Source organism: Motacilla alba, chromosome 2, assembly GCF_015832195.1.
Source record: "Motacilla alba alba isolate MOTALB_02 chromosome 2, Motacilla_alba_V1.0_pri, whole genome shotgun sequence".
NCBI lineage: Eukaryota > Metazoa > Chordata > Aves > Passeriformes > Motacillidae > Motacilla > Motacilla alba.
The window spans coordinates 1,242,694-1,269,148 of record NC_052017.1 but is presented as its reverse complement, the minus strand read 5'-3'; the positions used below and the strand labels follow the sequence as shown (position 1 = coordinate 1,269,148).

General features: G+C 44.7%; 2 protein-coding genes across 4 annotated transcripts in view; one reads left to right on the top strand and one right to left on the bottom strand.

Moving 5' to 3' along the window:
• The window catches only part of ALS2CL (ALS2 C-terminal like), a 36,999-nt gene extending 34,000 nt beyond the window's left edge, over positions 1-2,999 (bottom strand). Inside the window, exon 1 of the mRNA XM_038129029.1 lies at positions 396-2,999. Coding sequence (XP_037984957.1) covers positions 396-515 — 120 coding nt within the window. The 5' untranslated portion in view covers positions 516-2,999. The remainder of the gene's footprint in view (positions 1-395) is intronic.
• Positions 3,000-9,972: 6,973 nt separating this feature from the next.
• Positions 9,973-26,045, top strand: TMIE (transmembrane inner ear). 3 transcript variants are annotated; one of them, XM_038130036.1, is made up of 4 exons: positions 9,973-10,341; positions 13,230-13,347; positions 18,228-18,377; positions 20,225-26,045. In XM_038130036.1, the coding sequence occupies exons 1-4, from the start codon at positions 10,255-10,257 to the stop codon at positions 20,830-20,832; spliced, it is 963 nt and encodes a 320-aa protein (XP_037985964.1). In that variant the 5' UTR covers positions 9,973-10,254; the 3' UTR covers positions 20,833-26,045. The 3 variants fall into 3 exon arrangements, with proteins under 3 accessions (XP_037985964.1, XP_037985966.1, XP_037985965.1); XM_038130038.1 differs by lacking the exon at positions 20,225-26,045 and adding an exon at positions 19,402-20,043; XM_038130037.1 differs by having other exon boundaries at positions 9,974-10,341; positions 20,220-20,755.
• Positions 26,046-26,455: the final 410 nt, after the last annotated feature.

Below are 26,455 nucleotides of genomic sequence, written 5' to 3'. Positions count from 1 at the left end.
CTAAACCGAGCTTATCAGCCCGGCTTTAATTCTCGATCTCTTGGCACCGCCGCGGCTTCTCCAGCTTCGTTTCATCCGCCCTGGAATTCCAGGCGAGGCTGGAAAATCCCTCCCTGCAGGAGCAGGATCGGGAGGTCCCGCCTGGAAAAGCCGAGGTGGGAGCAAGGACGGGGCTTAGACTGGGGTTTCATTTTCGCCGCCAGTGAAATTCCTTGAAAAGAGCTGAAATTCCTTAGGGAAAAGCGGGGCTTTGTGGGAAAATCCCCTCCGGAATTTGGAGTTTGATCCCGGTTCTACCTGGGGAAAGCATTCCTAAACTCCCTCAGGACTAAAGCAAACTGATCCCAAAACCAAGCAGGAAATCCCAAAATCTGCTGGATTCTGGAGGGACCCACCTGGAATGAGGCAGCGCAGGAAAATTCCCGGCTGGGAAAATCTCCGGGAGGCGCAGGAATCGGGGAATTCTCGGTGTTCCCGAGGCTGGAATTTTTCCCTCCCATATTTCCCTCCCACATTTGGAGGCAGAGCCCCAAATCCCAAACACCCACGGGAGTCGGGATTACAAAATCCCAAATCTTGGCTCCCCAAAGTTCCTGCTCCTCCTCTTTCCCCCCCCTACTTTTATTTATTTATTTATTTATTATTTAAATAATCCCGGATTTTGTCAGGCCGGATTTTGTCATCCCGGATTTTGTCAACCCGGATTTCGGGGAAGTTGAACTTTCGGGAAGTTGAAATTTCGAGAAGTGAAAGGAAAAAAACAAAAAAGGTCAGGAGGGGTTTGGGGCGAAGTTTCGCTTCTCAGCCTCGCTCTGTTCCCACAGCGCTTCTCCCAAAAAAAACTTTGGGATTTTTTCCCTCCTCCTCCTCCTTCCGGGCGCGCTCCCATTTGCTGGGAATTCCAGGAATTCCTTGGGAAAGGAGATTTTTTCCTGCCATTCACTAGGCGGAAGCACGAGCCGCTTCCCTTCCGCATTAAAACCCCAAAAACCACCCCAAACTTCCCGAATCCCTCGGGCAGGTGCTCCCAGAGTTCTCCGCTGCGCCTCAACCTTTAACCCTTTCCTCTCCTCTTCAAAAAATCCTAAATCCAACTCTAACATTCCCAAATCCATCGATCAGGAGGTCCCAGCCACCTTTAACCATTTCCCTTCCTCCTAAAAACCCCTCAAAAAACCCCAAACTTCTCGAAGGCCTCGGTCAGGAGCTCCCAGTGCAGCTCAGCCGCCTTTAATTCTTCCCCTTCCTCCTAAAAATCCTAAATCCAACCCTAAAAATCCCAAATCCATCCCAGACACCTCAGGCACTTGTAACTCTTTCCCCTCCTCCTAAAAACCCTAAACCCGACCCCAAAATTCCCAAATCCATCCCACAGGAGATTCCGAGTTCTCTGGGCAGCTCAGCCACCTTTAACTCTTTCCCTTCCTCCTAAAAATCCTAAATCCAATCCTAAAAATCCCAAATCCGTCGGTCAGGAGATCCCAGGCCCCTCAGCCACCTTTAACTCTTTCCCCTCCTCCTAAACACCCTGAACCAGACCCCAAAATTCCCAAATCCTTCTCTCAGTGGGTCCCAGAGTTCTCTGCGGCACCAGAAATTATCTTCCGTCCACCTAAAAATCCTGAATCCAACCCTAAAAATTCCCAAATCCATCGGTCAGGAGATCCCAGGCACCTCAGCCACCTTTAACCATTTCCCCTCCTCCTTAAAACTCCGAAATCCCGCCCCAAAAGTTCCTAAAACCTTTTCAGGAGATCCCAGACACTTCAGCCCCAGGGACCATTTCCCCGCCTCCCAAAAAACCCTAAAACCAGCCCCAAACGCAAATCCTTCTCTCAGTGGGTCCCAGAGTTCTCTGCTGCTCCTTTAACTCTTTCCTTTCCTATCCAAGCCCAAAATTCCCAAATCCTTTTCTCAGTGGGTGCCAGAGTTCTCTGTGGCACCAGAAATTATCTTCCATCCCCCTAAAAATCCTAAATCCAACCCTAAAATTCCCAAATCCGTCCTTGAGGAGTTCCCACACACCTCAGCCAACTTTAACCATTTCCCTTCCTCCTAAAAAAATCCTAAATCCAACCCTGAAATTCCCAAATCCATCCCTCAGGAGATAGCACATACTTCAACCCCAGGAACTCTTTCCTCTCCTCCTAAAAAAATCCTAAAACCGACCCCAAACCCACAAATCCCTCGGTCAGGGGGTCCCGGGGCTCTCCGTGCAGCTCAGACACTTTTAACCATTTCCCCTCCTCCTAAAAATCCAAAATCCGACTCCAAAATCCCTAAAACTTTTTAAGGAGACCCCAGACACCTCAGCCACTTGTAACTCTTTCCCCTCTCCCTAAAAACCCTAAACCCGACCCCAAAATTCCCAAATCCATCCCGCAGGAGATTCCAAGTTCTCTGGGCAGCTCAGCCGCCTTTAACTCTTTCCCTTCCTCCTAAAAATCCTAAATCCAATCCTAAAAATCCCAAATCCATCGGTCAGGAGATCCCAGGCACCTCACCCACCTTTAACTCTTCCCCTTTTCCTAAAAATCCTAAATCCGACTCCAAAATTCCCAAATCCATCCCTCAGGAGATCCCAAAGTTCTCTGCGCACCTCAGTCGCCTTTAACCATTTCCCTTCCTCCTAAAAAATCCCAAATCCAACCCCAAAATCCCTAAAACCTTTTCAGGAGACCCCAGACACCTCAGCCACCTTTAACTCTTCCCTTCCTCCTAAAATTTCCTGAATCCAACCCTAAAATACCCAAATCCATTCCTCAGGAGATCCCAGGCACCTCAGCCCCAGGAACTTTCTCCGCTCTTCCCAAAAACCCTAAATCCAGCCGCAAATCCTCAATCTATCCCTCAGCAGATCCCAGAGTTCCCTGGGCAGCTCAGCCACCGTTAACTCTTTCCCTTCCTCCTGAAACCCTAAATCCAACCCTAAAAATCCCAAATCCATCCCTCAGGAGATCCCAAAGTTCTCTGTGCACCTCAGCCACCTTTAACCATTTCCTTTCCTCCTAAAAATCCTAAATCCGACTCCAAAATTCCCAAAACTTTTTAGGGAGACCGCAGACTCCTTAGCCACCTTTAACTCTTTTCCCTTCCTCCTAAAATATCCTAAATCCAACCCTAAAATTCCCAAATCCATTCCTCAGGAGATCCCAGGCACCTCAGCCCCAGGAACTTTCTCCGCTCCTCCCAAAAACCCTAAATCCAGCCCCAAACCCACAAATCCATCCCTCAGCAGATCCCAGAGTTCTCTGCTCCACCTCAGCCAACTTTAACTCTTTCCCTTTTCCTAAAAATCCTAAATGCGACCCCAAAATTCCCAAATTCGTCCCTCGGGATATCCCAGACACCTCAGCCACCGTTAACTCCTCCCCCTCCTCCTAAAAACCCTAAATCCAACCCCAAACTCCCAAATCCTTCTCTCAGGAGCTCCCGGAGTTCTCTGCTGCACCTCAGCCACTTTTAACTCTTTCTCCTCCAAAAAAAAAAAATCCTAAATCCAACCCCAAAATTCCCAAAACCTTTTAAGGAGACGCCGGACACCTCAGCCCCAGGAGCCATTTCCCTTCCTCCTAAAAAGTCCCAAATCCAACCCCAAATTCCCAAAATTTTGCCTTGCAAGTCCAGAATCCCATGATTTTCATGTTCCTGGGAAATGGGGCGTGGATGTGGAGCTGCGATCCCAAAACCACAACAACGCAAACCTTTCCCTAAAGGATGAGGGAGGGATTGGAAAACAAATCCCGAGATAAAAAAAAATGGGATCAGCAGTAGGAATTCGCTTTGAAGAGCTGTTGGAAACCAGGACGGAATTCCAGGGTTCATTCCAGAAAATTGCCTTCTAGGAAAATTCTGTTGGGATGAGCAGGAGGATTCAGGGAAGAGTGGGATGGGAAATGTGGGAATGGGCAAGGAGAGGCCGGAATTCCGTGGGAATTCCCGGGGCAGTTCCCCCACCCGGCTGCCACTGGAATTTCTCCAGGAGTTCCAGAACCGGTCCGGCTCGACCGACAGGCCCCAGGAATATTTTATTCCCGGGGAAATCTCAACGCTTGGATCGGGATCAAGGGTTTGTCCCATCCTTTGGAGGGTTCCAGCTTGGATTCGTCCCTTTCCAGCTTCTCCAAGGGCGTTGTCCAAACATTCCTTGAGCTCTGTCACCACCGGGATGGTTTTTCCTGTGGCCTCAGGAGATGGTGGCCTTGGAATGACCTTTCCATCCTTATCCAGCCTTTCCATCCTTATCCCGCCTTCCCGTCCACATCCAACCTTTCAAAACCTTTCCCAACCCTTCCCATCCCTCTCCAACCTTTCCCACCCATCTCCAGCCTTTGGATATGGAGGAGAGACAGGAGAGATGAAGTCTCGGAATTGGTTGCTCTGGAGAACCTTTGGAGGTCCTGTCCATCCCAAACATTCCAGGACATTTTTCCTGGGGCCACACGAGTTGGTGGCCTTGGAGTGACCTTCCCACCCCTATCCAACCCTTCCAAACCTTCCCATCCATCTCCCACTTTTCCCATCTGCCTCCAACCTTTCCAAACCCTTCCCAACCTTTCCCATCCACATCCAACCTTTCCCACTGGGCTGGAAGCCGCCTCCAAAGGTGAGGGACATCCATTATGATCCACAAAAAACGGGATTCTCTGGGATCATCCAGCTCCTGCTCCTGCCCAGGACATCCCAAAATGCTTCTGGGATTGTTGCCCAAACATTCCCAGAGCTCCGTCAGCACCTGGAGCTGGGCAGGAGAGACAAAATCTTGGAATTGGTTGCTCTGGAGAACCTTCGGAGGTTCCTTCCATGCCAAACATTCCAGGATTTTTTTTCCTGTGGCCACACGAGTTGGTGGCCTTGGAGTGACCTTTCCACCCCTATCCAACTTTTCCACCCCAATCCAACCATTCCATCTGTATCCAGCATTTCCCAGCTCCGCGGGGACAGCCTGGCCCTGTCCCCACCACCAAAGGCGAGACAGACATCCATAACGATCCACAAAAAAACGGGATCCTCCGGGATCATCCAGCTCCTGCTCCTGCCCAGGACATCCCAAAATGTTTCTGGGATCATCATCCAAACATTCCTTGATCTCCATCAGGACACAGAGACACCAGGTCCCCTCATGCCAGGGAATCCCCATAATGTATCCCGTTCCCAACATTCCATAGGAACCAGCAGGGATTTGGGAATATTTATCCCACCATCGTATCCCATTCCAGATATTTCATCCAACTTAGGGATTTTGGGAATACTTATCCCCCCCGTTCTATCCCGTTCCCAACATTCCATTAAAACTGCAGGAATTTGGAAATATTTATCCCATTCCTTCCAATTTAGGGACTTTGGGAATATTTATTCCCACCGTTATATCCCATTCCTAATGTCCCATCCAGTTTAGGGATTTTGGGAATAACTATCCCACTGTTACATCCCATTCCCAACATTCCATCGAGACCGGCAGGGATTTGGGACTATTTATCCCATTCCCAACTTTCCATCCAACTCAAGGTTTTTGGGAATATTTATCCCACTGTTCTATCCCATTCCCAACATTCCATAGGAACCAGCAGGGATTTGGGAGTATTTATCCCACCACTAAATCCCAATGATCCATCAGGACCAGGAGGGATTTGGGAATATTTATGCCATTCCTGACGTTCCATCCAACTCAAGGATTTGGGAATATTTATCCCATTCCTGACATTTCATCCAGCTCAGGAATTTGGGAATATTTATCCCATTCCCGATGTTCCAGCCATGTCCAGGACTTGGGAATTTTTGTAGGAAATGAGGCCCATTCCCATGGAACAGCATTTTCCCGAATTCCCAGCTTCCCATCCTCCCTTGTGCCTTCGGATCCTTTCCTATCGCTCCAGAACATCGGCACAGACATTCCCAAATCCCAAAATTCCCGAGCTGGAACCCCTTGATCCCCACAAAATCCCACAGGAACAATTCCAGAGGCATCTCCGCCAACCAAAAATTCCCTTTTACCTCGGGATCAGACGGGATCCGAATCCATGGGAAGGGGAACGGGAAAATTCCCGTCTCGGCTCCTTCCCAGCCCCGATTCCAAAGGGAAGGAAGCGAAATTCTTGGAATTCTTTTCTCCCAAGGTGCACCACAACATTCCCGGTCTCCACGGAAACCTCGGCGCTGGGAAATTCCATCGGCTGCAACCCGAGCCGGGAAGGGCTCGGGGAGGATTTAAAGGGAAACGGCACCGAATTCCCGAATATTTCCCGAATTCCCGAATATTTCCCGAATTCCCGAATATTTCCTGCTGGGGAATGTTCTGGATTTTTCCCGCCAGGAATTCCCGGCCCCAATCCGCAGGGAGAATTCCAAGAGCTGAAGGGGATGGGGAGAATTTTCCAGGGATTTCGCTGCAGCCAAAGGGATTTGAGAAGGATTTTTCCTCTTCCTGGATTTCCCCGGATCGAATAAAATTAAATAATAAAATAAAACAAATAAAAATAAACAATTTTAAATAATAAATAATATTATTTATTATTTAAATAATAAAAATAATAATTTTATTTAATAATAAATAAATATTTTAAAATACAATAATAAATTGTATTTTATTTAAAAAATAAAATACAATAGAATTTTTAAAAATTTTAAAAAAATTAAAATTTAGAACTTAAAATTTTTAAAAAATTTAAAATTTTAAATTTAAAATAAAATTAAAATAAAAGTATAAAAATAGAATCTAATTGAAATAATAAAGTTAATTTTTGTTTCGCCTCGTTGAAATAAAAAAAAATCGAATCAAATCAATTGAAATGGAATTAAAAGTAAAATAACATTTTAAAATCAAAATAAAAATAAATAAAAGTAAAAAAATTAAAATTACCCAGAGAGAAAAATCAACAATGAAACAAAACAGAAATAAAAGAAAATTGGGTAAAATTAAATAAGAAATAAAACAAGAATTAAATGGGCAAAAAAAAAAATCAAACAAATTTAAAGTAAATAATTAAAAATAAAAAATAAAATAATAAAGTTTAGGATAAAATAAACTAAAATAAAAATAGAGAAAAACTCAAAAATTAAAAACAAATCATAAAATGAAAATTAAAATAATAAAAATAAAGGAAAGTATAAAATAAATTCAAAATAAACTTTAAAAATCCAAGAAAAAAAAATTTAAAGTTTTTAGCAAATAAAAGAAATGAAAAAAAAATAAAACAAAAATACAAGAAAATTGAAAATAAAACCTCTGGGAATAAAGGAAGGAGCTGGAATTGCCATCCCAGAATTCCCAGAGTTGATATTCCAGCACCTGGAATGGATTCCCAGAAAATCCTCTGAACCAGATCCCAGGATTTCCACGGCGTTTTCCAAAATTCCATTGCCAGAGCTCTGGGAATAAAAGGATGGAAGCTGGAATTTCCAACTCACGGATGGGAAGGACCCGGAATTGCCATCCCAGAATTCCCAGAGTTTAAACGCCCAGGACCTGGAATGCATTCCCAGATAATTCTGTTATCCACATCCCAGATTTCCATGGCAGTTTCCAAAAGAAAAACCTCCGGAATTCCATTTTGTTGTGGATTTGGGAATCGCAGCTTCCCCCAGATGGGCCGGGCCTGGCATTCCCAGTGATATTCCGGCACCTAGAATGAATTCCCAGAAAATCCTCTTATCCGCGACCTGGGATTTCCATTCCCAAATCTCTGGGAATGAAAGAAAGGAGCTGGAATTCCCATCCCAGAATTCCCAGTTGATATTCCAAGCACCTGGAATGGACTCCCAGAAAATTCTCTGAACCAGATCCCAGATTCCCATAACCTCTTCCAAAAGGAAAGAATTCCATTCTCAAAGCTCTGGGAACAAAAGGGAGGAGCTGAAATTCCCAGAATTCCCAGTTGATATTCCAAGCCCATGGGATGCATTCCCAGAGTATTCCCTGAACCAGATCCCAGATTTCCATCCCCAAAGCTCTGGGAATAAAAGGATGGAGCTCAACGCATGGCTGAGGCAGCAGGAATGACCCGGAATTCCCATCCCAGAATTCCCAGATTTAATATTCCAGCACCTGGAATGAATTCCCAGAAAATCCTCTGAACCCAATCCCCGATTTCCACTGCATTTTCCAAAAGGAAAGAATTCCATTCTCAAAGCTCTGGGAAGAAAAGGGTGGAACTGGAATTCCCATCATGGCTGAGGCAGCAGGAATGACCTGGAATTCCCATCCCAGAATTCCCAGAGTTTATACTCTGAGCTCATGGGATTCATTCCCAGAAAATCCTCTGAACCAGATCCCAGGATTTCCATTCCCAAAGCTCCGGGAATAAAAAGAAAAAAAATCTGGAATTCCCATCCCAGAATTCCCAGATTTGATGTTCCAGCACTAGGAATGAATTCCCAGAAAATCCCATTATCCACATCCCAAATTTCCATGGTGCTTGCCAAAAGGAAAAATTCTGGAATTCCGCTTTGTCGTGGATTTGGGAATTCAAGCTCCCCACAGATTGGCCGGGTCCAGAATTCCCAAATCCTCTGGAATCCAGGATTTCCCCACACTTGATCCCTTTTCCTTCCAGGGGGAATTTTTTAACCAAACCCAAAAAATCCCAGGAATTCCTCGAGATCTCCCAGAGTTTTATCCCGATTTTTTGGAAGCCAGGATATTTGGGAAATGCAGGAAAATAAAGGAAGAGGAAGCGGGAGAGGAACAAGGAAAATCTGGGATGCAGGAGCCCCCCCCAAAAAAAATTTGATGGAAAAGCAGCTCGGGAAAGAATTCCTTAAAATCCTGGAGCTCCAGCCTGGAATTCCAGAGGAAATTCGGGAAGCGGGAATTCCCTGTCTCGCTGCTGCCACCGCGTGGCTCTTCCCACATCCCGAATTCCCAAGGATTTTCCCCGGGAAAATTCCCCCAGATCCAAAGATGTCGAATTCCTGGAATATTCCCAGGCTGCTCCAGGGTTAAACCTTGGAGCTGCTGGAATTTTCCTTCCCAATGGGAATGGTTCGATCCTGGAATTCTGTGGGATTCCATAAAAATGCTGGGATACTCCTGGATCCCATCTTGTGCTGCCTGAAATCCCCAAATCCTGGAAATTCTGAAATCAGGGAAGGTTTTGTGGGATTTTGGGACGGAATTCCCAGAAAAGCTGGGATATCCCTGGAATATCCCGTGGGGTCCCACAGGGGCTGTTGCTGCCCATGGAATGGGATGAGATTTAAACCTGAAAAAATTCAGGAATTCCACCAAAAAAATTCAGGAATTCCACAAAATGCAGGTGCAGGAAGGCATCCTAAAATCCCAGAATTCCAAACATCCCAGGGGTTTGGGTTGGGGTTTTTTGGGGTTTTTTTAAGGAAAAAAATCAAGAATTTCACTCTCTAAAGCGACAGGGTTTGGGGAAAAATGGGGAGAAAAAAAGGGAGGGAACTTGGGAAAAAAAAAAAAAAACTGGGAAAAAAACAGAGGGGGGAAGATGGAAAAAAAAAAAAAAAAAACTGGAAAAAAAAAACTGGAAAAAAAAAACCAAAAAAGGGGGGAACGGGGGAAAAGCTGGGAGAAAAAAACTAGTAAAAAAACCTGGGAAAAAAAAGCCTGGGGGAAAAAAAATGGGGGAAAAAAGGGGAAAAACGAAACAAAACAACACCAACTGGGGAAAAAACAAAACAATTAAAAAAATAACGAGACAAAAAAAACACCTGGAAAAATTCTGGGGAAAAGAAAAAGAAAGGAAAAAAAAAAAAAAAAAAACCAAAAACAAAAACCTGGAAAAACCTGGGAAGGAAAAAGTCTGGAAAAAAAACCTAAAAAAAACCAAAACAAACAAACAAACAAACAAAAAAAACCTGAGGGGAAAAAAATGGGAAAAAAAGCTGGGAAAACCTGAAAAAAAAATCTTAATAACACCTGGGAAAAAAACTGGGGGGAAAAAAATACTGGGAAAAAATACTGGGAAAAAATGGGGGGTGAAAAAACTGGGAAAAAAAAGGAAAAAAACTGGGAAAACCCAGGAAAAAGAATCCCCAGGGACTCGTGGAGCAGCAGGAATTCCTCCCTGCCGAGCAGCAGGAAGCGCTCCCGGTGCTCCCGATCCCCCCTCCCGGGGCTCCGTCATCGACACCGCCTCATTAATTTAATTAATTAATTAACGGCTTCCAGCGCCGCTCCGCTCGGACAACGCCGCTGGGAAAGGAAAAGCCAGGCCGGGACTTTTGCCGAGATCCCAAAAAAATTCCAGGCTCGGCAGGAGGAGGAAAATCCCGGGAGGAGAGGAGAAGATGGCGTGGGATCCGAGCTGGGATGTTCTGGGGTTCTCCTGCCTCGTCCTGCTCCGGTCCCGACTTTCCCTGGCGCAGCTGATCGAGGTGAGGGAAAAAAAATCCTCTGGAGAAGTGGGAATGAGGGCCGGGAATGGGGCATTTCCCTGGAAAACAACCGGCCGGGAATTTAAGGTGGATCCAAAGAGGGTGGGGTTTTTTTTGGGGAATTTTTGGTGCTTCTTGAAAGGCTGCGTTGGGAATTTCGGGTTGGAATCGCGGGTTTTTCCCGGTTTTTCGATGGTTCGAAGAGCGGGGCAAAAATGATCCCAAAAATCCTATTCCTGATGGATATTCCCATGAAAGATTTGGAAAATTTTGGAAATGCTTGCGATGGGTTTTCCTACTCCCGCCTTCCCTCATTCCCGGTAATCCTGAAAAACCTGGATTTCATGGAATTGTGGGATTTCATGGAATTCCTGCCCCTCCGCAGGAGCTTTTTCCTGAGGATGACTCTGCATTCCCAAATTGATGGAAAACCCGGGAATGATCCAGGAGGGAAGACGGGCTCCCGAGCCCTGGCTGCAATTCCAGAGGGAAATTCCTGCCTGGAACACAAATCCCAGCTCCCAAAAACTTTCCCTTTTTCCCCATCTGGATCCTTTTCCCTGCTCCACCTGGGAATTCCCGGAGCAGAATTTGGCTGCGATTTCTGGGATTAGAAAATTCCAGGAATTTCCTGGGATTTCAGACTTCTCATCCTTTCCCTTTTCCATATTTTTTTCCAGGATTTCTGGTCTCTTATCCCTGCCCTTGTCCAGATTTTGTTTTTCCAAAGATTTCCAGCCTCTCATCCATTTTCCTGAATTTTTACAGGATTTCCAGCCTCTCATCACTCCCTTCCCATTTTCCCCCAGGATTTCAAACCCCTCATCCCTTTCCCAGATTTTCCCCAGGATTTCCAGTCTCTCATCTTTTCCTTATCCTACTTTTTCCCGGATTTCCCTTTCCATATTTTCCCCAGGATTCCCACCTTCTTCTCCCTCCCTTTCCCATTTTTTTTCTAGGATTTCAAACCTGTCATCCTCCTTTCCCATTTTTTTCCCACAGTTTCCAGCCTCTCACCCCTACCCTTAGCCTGATTTTATTCCAGGATTTCCTTTCCATATTTTTTCCAGGATTTCCAGCCTCTTCTCCCTCCTTTCCCATTTTTTCCCAGGATTTCCCTTTCCTGATTTTTCCCAGGATTTCTAGCCTCTCATCCCTCCCTTTCCCATATTTTTTCCAGGATTTCTGGCCTCTCCTCCCTGCTCTTTTCCTGATTTTTTCCAGGATTTCCCTTTCCATATTTTTTTCCAGGATTTCCATCCTCTCATCCCTCCCTTTCCATATTTTTTCCCCCAGGATTTTCAGCCTCTTCTCCCTTCCTTTCCTATCTTTTTCCCCAGGATTTCAAACCTCTCATTCTTTCCCTTTCCCTGATTTTTTTCCAGGATTTTCGGCCTCTCATTCCCAACCAAATCCCTGCTTTTCCCCCATTCCATCCTGCCTGAGCATTCCATAAATTCAGGAATCCTCTCCAAGGCCAGGCTGCTGCTCCAGGAAGAATTCCAGGTTTTCCGAGCTGTCCAACCATTCCCAAGGGGAGAAATGAGGCAGAACTTCCCCTGACAGCGCAGAATTCCCAAATTATCCTTCCCTGAATCCCAAGGACGATCCAGCCAGCTGGAAAATTTCCCATTTTGTTCCAGACAATTCCCAGAAAACAAAAATAAAACATCCACACCCCCAAAATCAGGATAAACAGCGAGAATTCCTGGATCTGCTGTGTTTATTCCAGGTTTTTCTTTTTTTTCCTGGAAAAGCAAAAGCTCTGCGAGGAGTTTATTCCTGGAAATAATTGGATAATGGAGTTATCCTGAATAATTCGATTTCGGCTCAGCCAGGCTGGAGCAGACAGAGGAGGGGAAAAAAGCCGGAAAAGAAAATAATTCTGGCAGCTGAAAAAATTCCCGAAAAACCCCAAAGATAAGGAAAAAAATTAAGGGAAAAAAAAGCAAGGAAATATTTGAGAATGAGGCAAAAATCCCTCAAAATGTTGGATTTGATTGAGGAAAACTTTGCTGGCTCCCACGCCTTTGGAAAAATCCCCAGGGCTGGAAGTTCTCCCAAAATTTGGGAAGAGAATCAGAAAATCCTGGGATGGGTTTGAAATCCCAAAATCCCAGGATGAGCCCCTATATCCCTGCTTGATCCCAAAAATCCTTCCCTGCTCCTGATCCCGGAGATCAGCAAACAATGGGATATCGAGGGATTTCTCTGGGAATTGGATCCCAGATCTGAGTCAATCCCAGGAGAATAAATTGAGAATAATCCTTTTTTCCCAGCTCGGGATAAAATTCCTGGATGGATTGCTCGGGAATTCCACTTCCCAAAAAAATCAGGATTTTTTTTGGGCACCGAGTGTATTCCAGCTGTTTTCCAACTGCTGCTCCAAGATCTTCCCTAAAAATCCCATGGAATATTTCACAGGATTTCCTTCCTTTAGGTTTAGGCTGAGTTTATCTTTCCGTAAAAAAATTCCACAACTTTTTATCCCATAATTTCCTGGCGATTCCATTCTGCTTCCTCCTGCATCCGCAGCTTTCCCACATCCCGCGGATGTGGTTCCATTAAAATTAATTGGAAAAGTGAATTGTTCCAGGAGTTTTTCCAGGAATTTTCTCATTCAAGCCCTCATTGACAGAAATCCCAATCTTAAAAATCCATTGGAAAAGCAGAGAAAGGAATTCCAGAGCGAGCCAAGGAATGGCTGGAAAAAGGAGATTCCTCCTGCTCCCATTCCTTAAAAATCCCTCCCAACATTCCCAAATTCTTGAGGACTCCCCCACCTCTCCGCCGTTTCCCGTGCTCTCACCACCTCACGGGGTATTTTAGGGAATTTTGCCGTCCTGATCCATCTTTTCCTGCTGGTTTTTTCCCTCCCTTTTTCCCAGGCCACCACGGCGCCTCCCAAGAAGAAGCCGGATCCGGTGACGTCGGAGACCGTGGTGATCTGGGGGCTGCGCCTCTGGCAGGTGGTCGGGATCTTCGCCCTCTTCGTCCTCTCCATCAGTGAGTCCCGGAATTCCCAGGGATTTTCCTCCGGCAAGCTCCCCAGGGCGCTCTCTGGAATCCCGGGAATGCACAAGGAGGGATTCTCTGGTGGGAATCGCCAGGGATTCATCTCGGGAGCACCTGGAGGTGTTCCAGGGATGGGGATCGGCTCCAGCACCACATTCCCGCCCAAATCCGAGATGGAGCCGTGGGCCTGGGAATCGTGGAATGCTTTGGGTTGGGAATCATGGAATGATTCGAGTTGGAAATCCTGGAATTCTTTGGGTTGGGGATCATGGAAGGCTTCAGTTTGGGAACCATGGAATGATTCAAGGTGGAAATCCTGGAATTCTTTGGGTTGGGAATCCTGGAATGCTTCAAGTTAGGAATCATGGAATGTGTTAGGCTGGCATTCATGGAGTGAATCAGGTTGGGAGTCATGGAATTCTTTGGGTTGGGATTGGTGGAATGATTCAGGTTGGGAATCATGGAATGCATTGGGAATTGTGGAACGCTTCAGTTTGGGAACCATGGAATGATTCAAGGTGGAAATCCTGGAATTCTTTGGGTTGGGAATCCTGGAATGCTTCAAGTTAGGAATCATGGAATGTGTTGGATTGGGATTAGTGGAATGATTCAGGCTGGGATTCGTGGAATTCTTTGGGTTGGGAATCATGGAATTCTTTGGGTTGGGATTCCCTTCAGGTGTCCAGGAATTCGGGATTTCCTCTGGGCTGGAATTCCCAGCTTAGTATGGGAATTCCAGAGGGAGGTCCCAGCTCTAAACTGGAGATTCCCACCTGGAATCTCTTTCCGAGATAATTCCATCCCTGGGAGTCATCTTGGAGCTTCCTGGATTCCTGACAGGTGTCCTGGAATTTGGGAATTCCTCTGGGCTGGAATTGAGAATTCCTGAGGATTTTCCCAGCTCCAAACTGGAAATTCCCAGCTGGAATCACTTTCCAAGATAATTCTGTCCCTGGAAGTGATCCCAAAATTTCCTGGATTCCTTTCAGCTGTCCGAGAATTCGGGAATTCAAGGAGCATTCCTGTGGGATGGAATTGAGACATCCGTAGGGTTTTCCCAGCTCCAAACTGGAGATTCCCAGCTGGAATCACTTTCCAAGATAATTCCGTCCCAGGGAGCATTCCCAGAGTTTCCTGTGTTCCCTTCAGGTGTCCGGGAATTCGGGAATTCCTCTGGGATGGGATTGAGAGTTCCGGAGGGAATCCAAACTGGACATTCCCACCTGGAATCTCCTTTCAAGAAAATTCTGTCGCTGGGAGTGATCCTGGAGCATCCTGGATTCCTGTCAGGTGTCTGGGAATTCGGGAATTCCTCTGGAATTCCGGAGGGATCTCCCAGCTGGAATCCCTACTGGGATGGCACAAGCTCCGCCCCCATCGCTGCCTGGGATGGGATTTGGGATGAAGAAAATCCATGGGAAAAAATCCATGGAAAACAGGGAATTGGGAATGGAGTGAGATGTAAAACCAGGGAATTAAACACAGGAATAAATCTGAAATGAGGAAATTAAAAATAACAATGAACCTAGAAGTATATAAAATAAAAAATATAAATAAATAGGAAAATAGAAAATTTAAAAATGAAATAGAGCATAAATATAATTACATACAAATTAATATATTATATTTATTAGTTATTATAATTAATAATTATAATTAAACAGAAAATATAAAATTTAAAATAAACATTTAAAAATGTAAAACTAAAAAACAGAATTAAGTACATACATATGAAATTGAAAATTAAACATTAAAACATAAAATTAAAAAAATGGAAATAAATACAAAAGTAGAAAATTGGAAAATAAAATTAAACATTAAAATATCAAATAAAAAAAATAGAATGAATGTAAAACCAAAACTAAAGCTAGAACTAAATATAAATATAAATATAAATATAAATATAAATATAAATATAAATATAAATATAAATATAAATATAAATATAAATATAAATATAAATATAAATATAAATATAAATATAGTAGAAATGCATAAATTATGCTTTAAAGATAATTGGATTCTAAATACAATTTTAAGTAATGTTTTAATGAGTATTAGTTTATTAATTACATATTAATTTCAAATAGAAAGTTGTATTATTGTAAAACAATATGATTAATTAAAATTATATTTATGGAGCAATGGATTTCTGTGTTATTGATAATAATGTATTAATAGAGTTCATTATTTTTCAATTTTATAATTATTTTAAAATATTTTAAAAATTTATAAGATAAGCTTCAATCAAATCAATCCATAAATACGATCCAAAAATAGAAATACATCAATTATGCTTTAAAGGTGATTGGATTGTAAATATAATTTTAATTATTATTATCATTAGTATTACTTTATTAATTACACAATAATTTGTAAATAACAATTTATATTATTATAAAGCACTGTAATCAAGAATTAAAATTCTATTTATGGAATAATGCATTTCTATGTTATAAATAATAATACGTCTATATAATGATAAAATTAATTATAATTATAGTTATTAATTAATAACTTTATATTTACTATGATTATAATAAATAAGGAAATAGAATGAATTAAATATATATTTATGGAATAAAATATTTCGGTGTTATAAATAATTATATTTATAGAATATGATAATTAATTATTATTATAGATATAATTATTAGTTATAATAATGCGATATTTATATAAATAATAAATATTTAATTTGTATTTTTATGCTATGAAAAATAATCTACTTCCATAACAATATAATTAATTTGAAATATAGTCTTAATTGTTGTAATAATACAATATTTAATTACTATTTAATAAATTAATAATAATGTTTATAGTATTATTTACAAAACATGAATAAAATTAAAGGAAAGGAATCCAATCAATCCAGAAATCTGATCCAGGTGCGGATTCCACCTCCCAGCACATCCCACAAGGTGGCACCATCCCATAAAAAAACGGGGGAAAATGCGAATTCCAGGTTTCCCATTCCCGGGAACTCCCCCAGATTCCCGGGTTTCCTGCTCCCGTTCCCAATATCCAAACCAATTCCTCATTTCCCACTCCCAGTAACTCACCCAGAATTCCATGTTTCCCCCTCCCATTCCCAGTTAAATCCTCATTTCTCCCTGTCCATTCTCAGGAACTCACCCAGACTCTCATTCCCCTCTCCCATTCCCAGTCACTCACCCAGAATTCCATATTTCCCATTCCAAATAACTCTCCCAGAATTCCTTTTTCCCCATTCCCACTCCCAGTTATACCTGGATTTCCTTTTTTCCCATTCCCATTCCCAGTGATACCTGGAATTCCTCGTTTCCCACTTCCACACCCAGCAACCAACACAAATCCTTGATCCCCTCTCACATTCCCAAGAAGTCCCCCAGAATTTCCCCCTCTCATTTCTCCCTCTCCATTCCCAGAAACTCACCCGGAATTCCTTTTTTCCCATTGCCATTCCCAGTTATCCCCAGAATTCCTTGCTTCCCATTCCCAGGAACTCCCCCAGATTCCCATGTTCCCTGCTCCCATTCCCAATATCCAATCCAAATCCTCATTTCCCATTCCCAGTCCCTCACCCAGAATTCCACATTTCCCATTCCCAATAACTCACCCACAATTCCTCATTTCCCTTTCCCAGTCCCTCTCTTGGAATTCCTCATTTCCCATTCCCAGTAACTCACCCAAAATTCCATGTTTTCAATTCTCAGTCCCTCACCCAGAATTCCATGTTTCCCATTCCCACAACTCACCCAGAATTCCACATTTCCCATTCTCAGGCCCTCAACCAGAATTCCGTGTTTCCCATTCCCATTCCCTCACCTAGAATTCCACGTTTCCCATTCCAAATAACCCAGAATTCCACATTTCCCTCTCCCATTCCCACTTAAATCCTCGTTTCTCCCTCTCCACTCCCAGTAACCCACCCAGAATTCCACATTTCCCATTCCCATTCCCAGTGACAAATGCAAATTCTTGTTCCCGTCTCCCATTCCCAGGAACTCCCCCAGATCTTTGTTTCCGTTGCCATTCCCAGGAACTCACCCCAAACTCCTCATTCTCCTCTCCCATTCCCAGTTAAATCCAGGTTCCTCCCTCTCCCATTCCCAGTAACTCACCCAGAATTCCATGTTTCCTATTCCCAGAAATCTTCATTTCTCTCTCCCAATAACTGACCCAGAATTCCATGTCTTCCATTCCTGATAACTCCCCCAGAATTCCATGTCTTCCATTCCTGTTAATTCCCCCAGAATTCCATGTCTTCCACATTTCCCACTCCCAATCCCAGTTAAATCCTCCCTTCTCCTTGTCCATTCCCAGTAACTCGCCCAGTCTCTCATTTCCCTCTCCCATTCGCATAGCTCCCCCAGAATTCCACGTTTCCCATTCCCTTACCCAGAATTCCACGTTTCCCATTCCAAATAACTCACCCAGAATTCCACAATTCCCTCTCCCATTCCCAGTTAAATCCTAATTTCTCCCTCTCCACTCCCAGTAACCCACCCAGAATTCCACATTTCCCATTCCCAGTCCCTTAACCCAGAATTCCTCATTTCCCATGCCCAGTCCCCCACCCAAAATTCCATGTTTCCCTCTCCAAATCCCAGTCCCTCGCCCAGAATTCCACGTTTCCCATTCCCAGTCCCTCACCCAGAATTCCTCATTTCCCATTCCCACAACTCTCCCAGAATCCCTCGTTTCCCATTCCCATTCCTCCACCATGTTTCCCTCTCCAAATCCCAGTATCTCCCCCAGAATTCCACGTTTCCCATTCCCAGTCCCCCACCCAGAATTCCACGTTTCCCATTCCCAGTCCCCCACCCAGAATTCCGCGTTTCCCATTCCCAGTCCCTCACCCAGAATTCCACGTTTCCCATTCCCAGTTATCACCCTGTGCTGCATCTTCAAGTGCCGGATCCCGCGCACGCGGAAGGAGATCGAGGCTCGCTACGCCCAGCGCCAGGCGGCCAAAAACTACGCCGACAAACTGGACACGGTGCCGCCCCTGGGCGAGCTCACCGAAATTCCCGGAGGTAATTCCCGCTTTTTTTCCTGGGATTCTGGGAGCCCAAAGTCCCTCAATGAGCTCAGTAACATTCCCGGAGCTAATTCCCGCCTTTTTTTTTGAGGATTGGGGCAGTGCAAATTCCCTCAATGAGCTCAGAGACATTCCCAGATGTAATTCCCGCTTTTTTGGGATTCTGGGAATGCAAAGTTCCTCAGTGAGTTCACTGACATTCCTGGAGGTAATTCCTCCTTTTTTGGGGGGGATTCTGGCAGTGCAAAATCCCTCAATGAGCTCAGCAACATTCCCGGAGCAATTCCCACTTTTTTTTTGGGATTCTGGGAATGCAAAGCCCGTCAATGAGCTGACCAACATTCCCAGAGGTAATTCCCACTTTTTCAGGGGATTGTGGCAGTGCAAATTCCCTCAATGAGCTCACTGACATCCCCAAAGGTAATTCCCACTTTTTTTTTTTTTTGGATTCTGGGAGCGCAAAGTCCCTCCCGTGGTGCCACCACCAAGTTCAACCCTCCCAGTGTGGACTCAGGATATTGGGATAAAATCCTTCGGATAAGAGGGAACTTTTCCATCAGTTCGACTCGGAATCATTCCTTCATTCCCAAATTAAGTTTGGAAAAGCCCCTCAAATCCATCAAATCCTATTTTGAACCAAATCCCACTTAAAAACCCCGTGAAATTCCACATCTCCTGATTTTTGGAGCCCATCCAGGGATGGTGATTACGATACTTCCCAATCCTTAATCTCTCTTCCAGTCAGGATATTTTCCCCCTAATATTCAATCCAAACTTTTCCTGAGACAACTGGAGGCTGTATCCCATTTTCCCACCAATTCCCATCCCTCACCCTCCTTAGTTAGAAGGAGAATTCCATGCTGAAAATTCCCAGCATGAACTAATTGAATTTCAGGGCCTGCCCGTGGGTTGGGGAATACCAGGAGCGAAACTGGAGTGGTTGGAATTCCGCCTTCCCGGTTTTTCCTGCTGGAATGTTTCTTCCCTGCTGCTCTCACTCTCCTTTCCTGATTCCATAGGCTCTCCCGAAACTCTCCTCACTCTCTCTGGCCATGGCCAGTCCAGACCTCTCCACTCCCTGCCGGTGCTGAAGGAAGAGGATGAGATGGTTGTCCAAGGAATTTAGGGAATTTCAATTCCCAGCCGCCTGTGGCTTCTCTTTTCCAAGGGGATCCGTCAATCCTTGGATTTGCTGCTTCTCCATTCCTGGATTTTTCCTGTTTCCTCAACACCTCTTGATGACTTTTTTCCTTCTCTCCTATGTCTCTCCGGGAGCCGTAATTCCATAAAAACGGCATTTCCGAAATTTGGGATGTGCTGCTTCAATCCATGGGAAAAGAGGCAGATCCCACCACGGTAGGATTTTAGGAATTCCTTGGAGAAATGCAGAATTACAAGCTGAACAATGGGAATTTGCACAAATCCCGGGATTTCAGGGGTTCCCGGATATCTGGTCCAAAACTGGGAATTCTCAGCCCTCCCTCTGGAGCTGAACTCAATTCCATGAATAAATCCTTGTCCTTCCACTGAATCCTTGTCCTTCCAGTTAATCCTTATGGGATGAGATGGTTCTCCAAGGAATTTAGGGAATTTTGATTCCCGGCTGCCTGTGGCTTCTCTTTTCCAAGGGGATCCATCAATCCTTGGATTTTCTGCTTCTCAATTCCAAAAAAGCCTCACCAGGAGCAATCAGCTGGGTGGGAAAATCCCTAGTGGGAATGTTTTCCCTTTATCCCGGATTTCCAGCAGGGAGCTGGAATTTTGACAATTCCTGGGTTGTTGAATCCACATCAATTCCTTTTCCATTTTTTTTTTTTTTTTCTATCCTTGGAAACAGCTCAGGTTGCGGAAGAAAAAAAAGAGGAAGAAGTTCCCACTGTGTCCGGAAAAGTGGACAAGGCTCAGGGAAAGAAGGATGGATCCAAAGACTCCAAGAAAAAGGACGGGGAGAAGGAGCAGAAGGAAGAATCCAAGAAGGAAGGGAAGGACGGAGCCAAAAAAAAAGACGGAGAAAAGGGGGAGAAAGGGGAAAAAGGAGGAAAAGAGGAAAAAGGAGGGAAAGGGGAAAAGGGGGAAAAGGAAAAGGGGGAGAAGGGAAAGGACACAAACGACAAGAAACAAGGGAAAAAGGGGGAAAAAGAAGGCGAAGCTGGAAAATCCGGAGGCGCCAAAACCGATGGAAAAGCCGGTGGGAATTCCAAAGCTCCGGCAAAGAAGAAGTGACCTCCTGGAAGGACAGTGCTGGAATTTTTTTTTGGGAATGCTCCAGCAAATTGCTGCGGGAGGAGCACTTGGAGCAGGATGTGCTTTTCCAGATATTCCTGTGGGATGCTGTTGGATGCGTGGATTTCTTCCCATTTGGAGGTGGAGCTGCCAGGATTCGGCTCTGTGAAGGAAAACTGGGAATTTGGTTGGATAATCAAGAAAAATATCCAGCGGGAATGGGATAGACACGAACCGGAAGCTGGAATGGGACTGAGGACTTTGGATAAACATGGGAATGCTCAGGGATGAGGATCCAAACGAAAGGAGAATGGAATTCATCCCAAATTTCTTCTCCTGGAGGACCTGGAGAAGTTGGAGGAAGATTTCCTGGCGCTCAGCACCTCCTTGTGGGGAATTTTAGGGATTATGTAAATTCTGGGAAAATCCCAAAGGATGGAATTCTCCAAGGTGTGGGTCCTGTGGATTCCAAGAGTGTTTTGGACACATGGGAATTTTTCCTTCCTTCCCTGGTGCCTCTGTTTCTGGATTGTTGCAGGAAACACCAGGAATTCCATCTTTTCCAGGAGATTTATCCACATTTTCCTGATTTTTTGCTGAGGAAAGCCAGTTCTGAGACCAGGAATTCTGCTCCACTTCCATATGGCTGCTATTCCCTCCCTTCCTGGGAATTCCTGCGGAGTGGATTTATCAGGAGCGGCGTTTTCCAGCTGTTCTGGGAATATTCCAGAAATTTCTGCCTTAAAATTTCCAGCTGGGGGGGATTTAACTCTGGATTTTTTGGGGGATAGCATGGAAAATCTTGGGATAATTAAAACTCGGGATATCCTGGAACTGTCTCCTTCATAGGGAGAATTCCCTCCAATCCTTTGTCCCCAGGAATGGGATTTATTTTCTATTTAATTGACAGAAATCGTCAATTTTCCTGCTGTTTTTTCGGTTCCAATTTATCAGTGCCAAGATATTTCCCATTTTTCCCACTTTTCCTTGTCCCAGTTTTCCTTCACCTTCTCTCCCACCCAATTCACCCTGGTGGGAAACGAGTCTGGAAAAATGAAGGGAATTTTCTGAGTGAGGTCGCTCAGCTCCAAAAAGTAACAAAATTCCAAAGCGCCTGAAAAGGTGGAATACTCAAGGAGAGACATTGGGAATGGTGTCCAAAACCACGGGAATGTTTGGGAAGACAACGATCCAGGGAAATCTGGAATTCCAGCTTTGGGAATTCTGCCCCTGGACACAGAGAAGCCCTGAATCTTGGAATGGCACCGATGGAAAAGTGGGAATATGGATACAAAGATTGGATTTCTTTGGAATTTCCATCCCAATCCAAATTTTTCAAGGCCCTGTTTAATCAGGAATCATGGCAATAAAAAAGATTTTTCCATTGGATTCAGGCTTTAGTCCCTGGATCTGCCGGATCCGTGGGAATTTTGGGAAGGGATATTGATGCCTTAAAAACTCCAGGATGGAATCCAGCTGGGACTGGGGCAGGAAAACTCAGATTCCCTGTCCTGCAGTTGGAATTGCACTGGAAATTTGGGATGTGGCTCCGTTTGGAGAGGGAGAGGAGCGGATTGATTTCCAGTCCAAAGGTTTCCAGGAGGAAAATCCACTCCTTTTCTCTTCCATGGAATTCCTTCTCTCTCATCTAACTTCCATCCCTATCTTGTTAAAAATAATCAAAATTTCAAATAAAATATTCATTGGGATTGGGGAATCCCTTTAAAATCCACCTCAATCCCTTTTTTCCAAGCAAATATTCCAAATCCTGTGTGTCAGATCCAAAAATTTTGTGGTAATGCCTTATTGATTTTTAAAAAAGGGATTTTCCATTTAAAAAAAAATATTTATCCTTTGGGAATAATTTGGTTTGGAATTATTGGAATGGGGGTGAAATGCAGGGAATTCATTCCTGGGATCACAATCCATTCCCAAAATCAGGGAATCCATTCCTAGAGTTTCCAGAGATCATCCTGTCCATGAAACTCATCCCAGTTCCTGGAGGGGAAAGAGAGGGAAGAAATTCCCAGCCCCGATCCGATGTTTTCCCTGTTCCAATGGGATCTGGAAGTCAGGAAGTGAAAAAAAAAAGGTGGAAAATTCCAGCCCGGAGTAATTCCAGCACTTTTGGACTTGCTTTTCCACCAGCAGATGGAGAAATTGCCTTGGAAAAGCCACAGGAAGGAATTTTTAGTGGAAAATTAGATTTATTGTCCCGTTCTTGGGTGGAAATGGAATTCCAGAGGCCAAAAGTTGTTTTTAATTCCCAGAAATCCAGGGAATAATGGCAGGATCAGTCATTTCCTTGCATTCAGGTGATGCTGGTCCTGGAGGAGGAAAAATCACCCAGTCAGAACCAGGAATAAATTCCAGGATCTCCACATATCCCAGAAATTCCCACTAGAGGGGATCTTGTCTGGGATGTCAGACCCAGTTTTAAGGAATTTGGGCTTATTTCGGATGGGGAATTAAGCCTGGATTTGGGAAATCTTCCAGTCAAAATTGCTCCTGGTGCTGGTTTCTCCCGATTTTCTCCCTGGATTGGTTTTCCATGGAAAATAGAAGGGGAAATTGAGTGCTCCAGCATTTGTTAGACACATTCCCAACCCTCCTGGAATGGGACTGTGCTGTTCCCTCTGTCCTGCCCCAGTGCCCAGGAATGCAGAGCCCATGGAAACACCTGGAAACGGGGAATGGTGCCGGCTCAGCCCTCCGGCAGCGGGAGCAGTGACCCGAGTCCCCGGCTCTTGTGGGACATTTTTGGGACATTTGTGGGACATTCCTGTCCTCTGTTAAGCAGCACCTGGAAAATCCCCCTCGGGAATACCAGGAGCTGCCTGACCCTGCTTGGACTGAAGCCAGGGAAGCAAATCCATGGAAAACATGTCCCTAGCAAGGTCCTGCTGTCACCTCTGGGAGTTTCCCAAGGGCAAAGCCAGGTTTGTGCCTTTTCCAAGGAAAAGGAATGAGAGGTGAGTGTGGGTGAGCAGGAAAACAAAATTCCATGAGGTCTTGTGGAATTGTCACCTCAGCTGGATTTTGGTGTCAGGATCATGGATGTCTCCAGAGAAACTCATGTCATCCCTCTCCATACAATCTATGAGGAGAAATTCCCAAACATTTTGGGAATATTTTACATCAGCCCAATTTCAGTGTTTGCTGTGGGAAGAGAGGAATCTCTCCCTCAGGTCAGGAATTCTTCCCTTAATCCCCTCAAGGATCCTTCTCTCTTGAATTGAAGCCAAGGAAGCAAATCCATGGAAAACACACCCCAGCAAGGTCCTGCTGTCACTTCTGGGAGCTTCCCAAGGGCAAAGTCAGGTTTGTGCCTTTTCCAAGGTAATCCCAAGGAAAAGGAATGAGGGGTGAGTGTGGACAGGCAGGAAAACAAACTCCACAGGGTCTAGTGGAAGTGTCACCTCAGCTGGATTTTGGTGTCAGGATCATGGATGTCTCCAGAGAAACTCACGTTATCCCTCTCCATCCAGTCTGTGTGGAGAAATTCCCAAACATTTTGGGAATATTTTGCATCAGCCCAATTTCAGTGTTTGCTGAATCTCTCCCTCACTTCAGGAATTCTTCTCTTGACTCCTTCAAGGGTCCTTCCCGCTTGGACTGAACCCAGGGAAGCAAATCCATGGAAAACACACCCCAGCAAGGTCCTGCTGTCACCTCAGGGAATTTACAAAGGGCAAAGTCAGAGGAGCTCCCAGTTTGAGGCTTTTCCAAGGAAAAGGAATGAGAGGTGAGTGTGGGTGAGCAGGAAAACAAACTCCAGGAGGTCTTGTGGAATTGTCACCTCAGCTGGATTTTGGTGTCAGGATCATGGATGTCTCCAGAGAAACCCACGTTATCCATGTAATCAGTTGGAGAAATGAACATTTTGGGAATATTTCCCATCAGCCTGGTTTTGGTGTTTGCTGTGGGAAGAGAGGAATCTCTCCCTCAGTTCAGGAATTCTTCTCTTAATCCCATCAAAGATCCTGGAGAAAAGACTGGGGGGAAACCTTCTGGTTGTGACAGGAGGGGATAGCCAGGGGGAAAATTTGGGATCTGCTCCCTGGGAACAGGGACAGGAGGAGAGGGAATGGCCAGGAGATGTTCAGGTTGGACATCATCAGGAATTTCCGCATGGAAGAGGTGGATCTCCAAGGATTGGAGCTGCCCAGGGAGGTTTGGAATCCCCAACCCTGGAGGGATTTATTATCCATGCGGCACTTGGGGTTTAAAGCCTGGACTTGACGATTTTAGAGGATTGAAACCAATCCATGATTCCATAAAATAAAGCAGGAGAAGGGCTCTGAAGCCACCTGGCTTCCAGGAATGGAAGATGTAAAGTTCAGGCATTCCAGAATTTCCTGAACATCCATGGCATGCACTGGGTTTTCCAAAGGGTCTCCAGACGTTTCCACGTGGATGGATCCCATGGATCCCAGAAGGGTCTGGGGAGGATAAGGGAGTGCTCAGGAAAAGCCAGGAATGACGCAAGAATCCCAAATCTCTGAAGCTGAGGGGGATTTTTCAAAGCGTGTGAATTTTATTGGAGGATTTACCCAAATCCCAATTTATTTTGGTTTTTTTGTTTGGACAAAGTAAAACACTCTTCTTATTTATGGAAAATTCTGGATCGTGCTCCCATTTTCTGTGGGAATAAGGAAGCCAAACTCCTCCAGAAGCTCCTTCCTTTCACTCAGTTCAGTGTCGGCATCAGGAATGAGGTGTTTGGATTGAAATCCCAAAATCCTGGAATGGTTTTGGTTGGATCATCTCATTCCAACCCCCTGCCGTGGCCAGGGACGCCTCCCACCAGAATCAAAGGATCAGGGAGCCTTATCCAGGTGGGAATATCCAAAATCAGGGAAGCACTGCAAGAAAGAGGAGTGGTTTCCATGGCAACCATTCATCCCTGTTCCCACCATTCCTGGTTTTTTTTCTTTTCCAGCTTCCTGCCCTTCCCTGTCCCAGTCTGGCAGCTCAGGAAAGCCAAGGAAATGAGATGTTGGAATCCGAAATGCAGGGAATTCTCAGAATTTTGGGCCCGTAAGCCAAAACTTAGCATTAAACCCAAGACTTGATCTGAGACCTTGGAAAAGGCTCCCAGACTGACCTTGGAAAAGGCTCCCAGACTGAGGCGCTGGAAGTGGGAATGCGGATTTGTGGTTTAAAGCAGAGGCACGTTAAGCCGAGAAGGGGGAAGTTTAGAGTTTTAGAGTTTCAGATGAATAAATAATAATTCATATTTAATTATTGTAATTAATAATAATAAAAAAAAACAAAGTTAGTTACAGAGGTGAACAGGGAGTTTAGGTCGCAGCACTGTGCGTTTGTGTGTCCTGACGTGACTGGCTAAGAAAGCTCACCCTGCAGCACGGGTCCGTGAAACAAAACATTTAAGGATTGGGTATAAATAAATATATAAACCATAAATAAACCATAAATATCCTTGTTGGCAGTGTTTTATTGGTCAATAAACCCTTAAAAGGTCTTTCACTGAGGGTCTTGTGGCCTTCTGAGCCACGCGGGGAAGATGTGAGCCGAGCTCACCCCTCCTGCCTGCGTACAAGATAAGAAAATAAATCACATTGTCCAAAACAAGTCCTGTCTCTAGCTCATCCAAAATTCCTTCCAAAATCCCCATAAGAGAGGCTCCCCCGGCGCTGCTGCTCTTGGAGCTTCTCCCTTCTCCTTTCGGGATTTGTCACCAGGAACTCGGGATATCACCGGGAACAGAGGAGGTTTAGCTTGGAGATCAAGAAAAATTCATCCCTGGCAGGCTGGGAAGGGGCTGGGATGGAATTCCCAGAGCAGCTGTGGCTGCCCCTGGATCCCTGGAAGTGCCCAAGGCCAGGC

Bases quoted from the DNA above. Each gene is read 5' to 3' on its own strand.
- TMIE (XM_038130036.1), top strand. From the start codon at position 10,255: ATGGCGTGGGATCCGAGCTGGGATGTTCTGGGGTTCTCCTGCCTCGTC. The intron at 10,342-13,229 runs GTGAGGGAAAAA...CCTTTTTCCCAG, and splicing joins CCCTGGCGCAGCTGATCGAG to GCCACCACGGCGCCTCCCAA. The intron at 13,348-18,227 runs GTGAGTCCCGGA...TCCCATTCCCAG, and splicing joins CCTCTTCGTCCTCTCCATCA to TTATCACCCTGTGCTGCATC.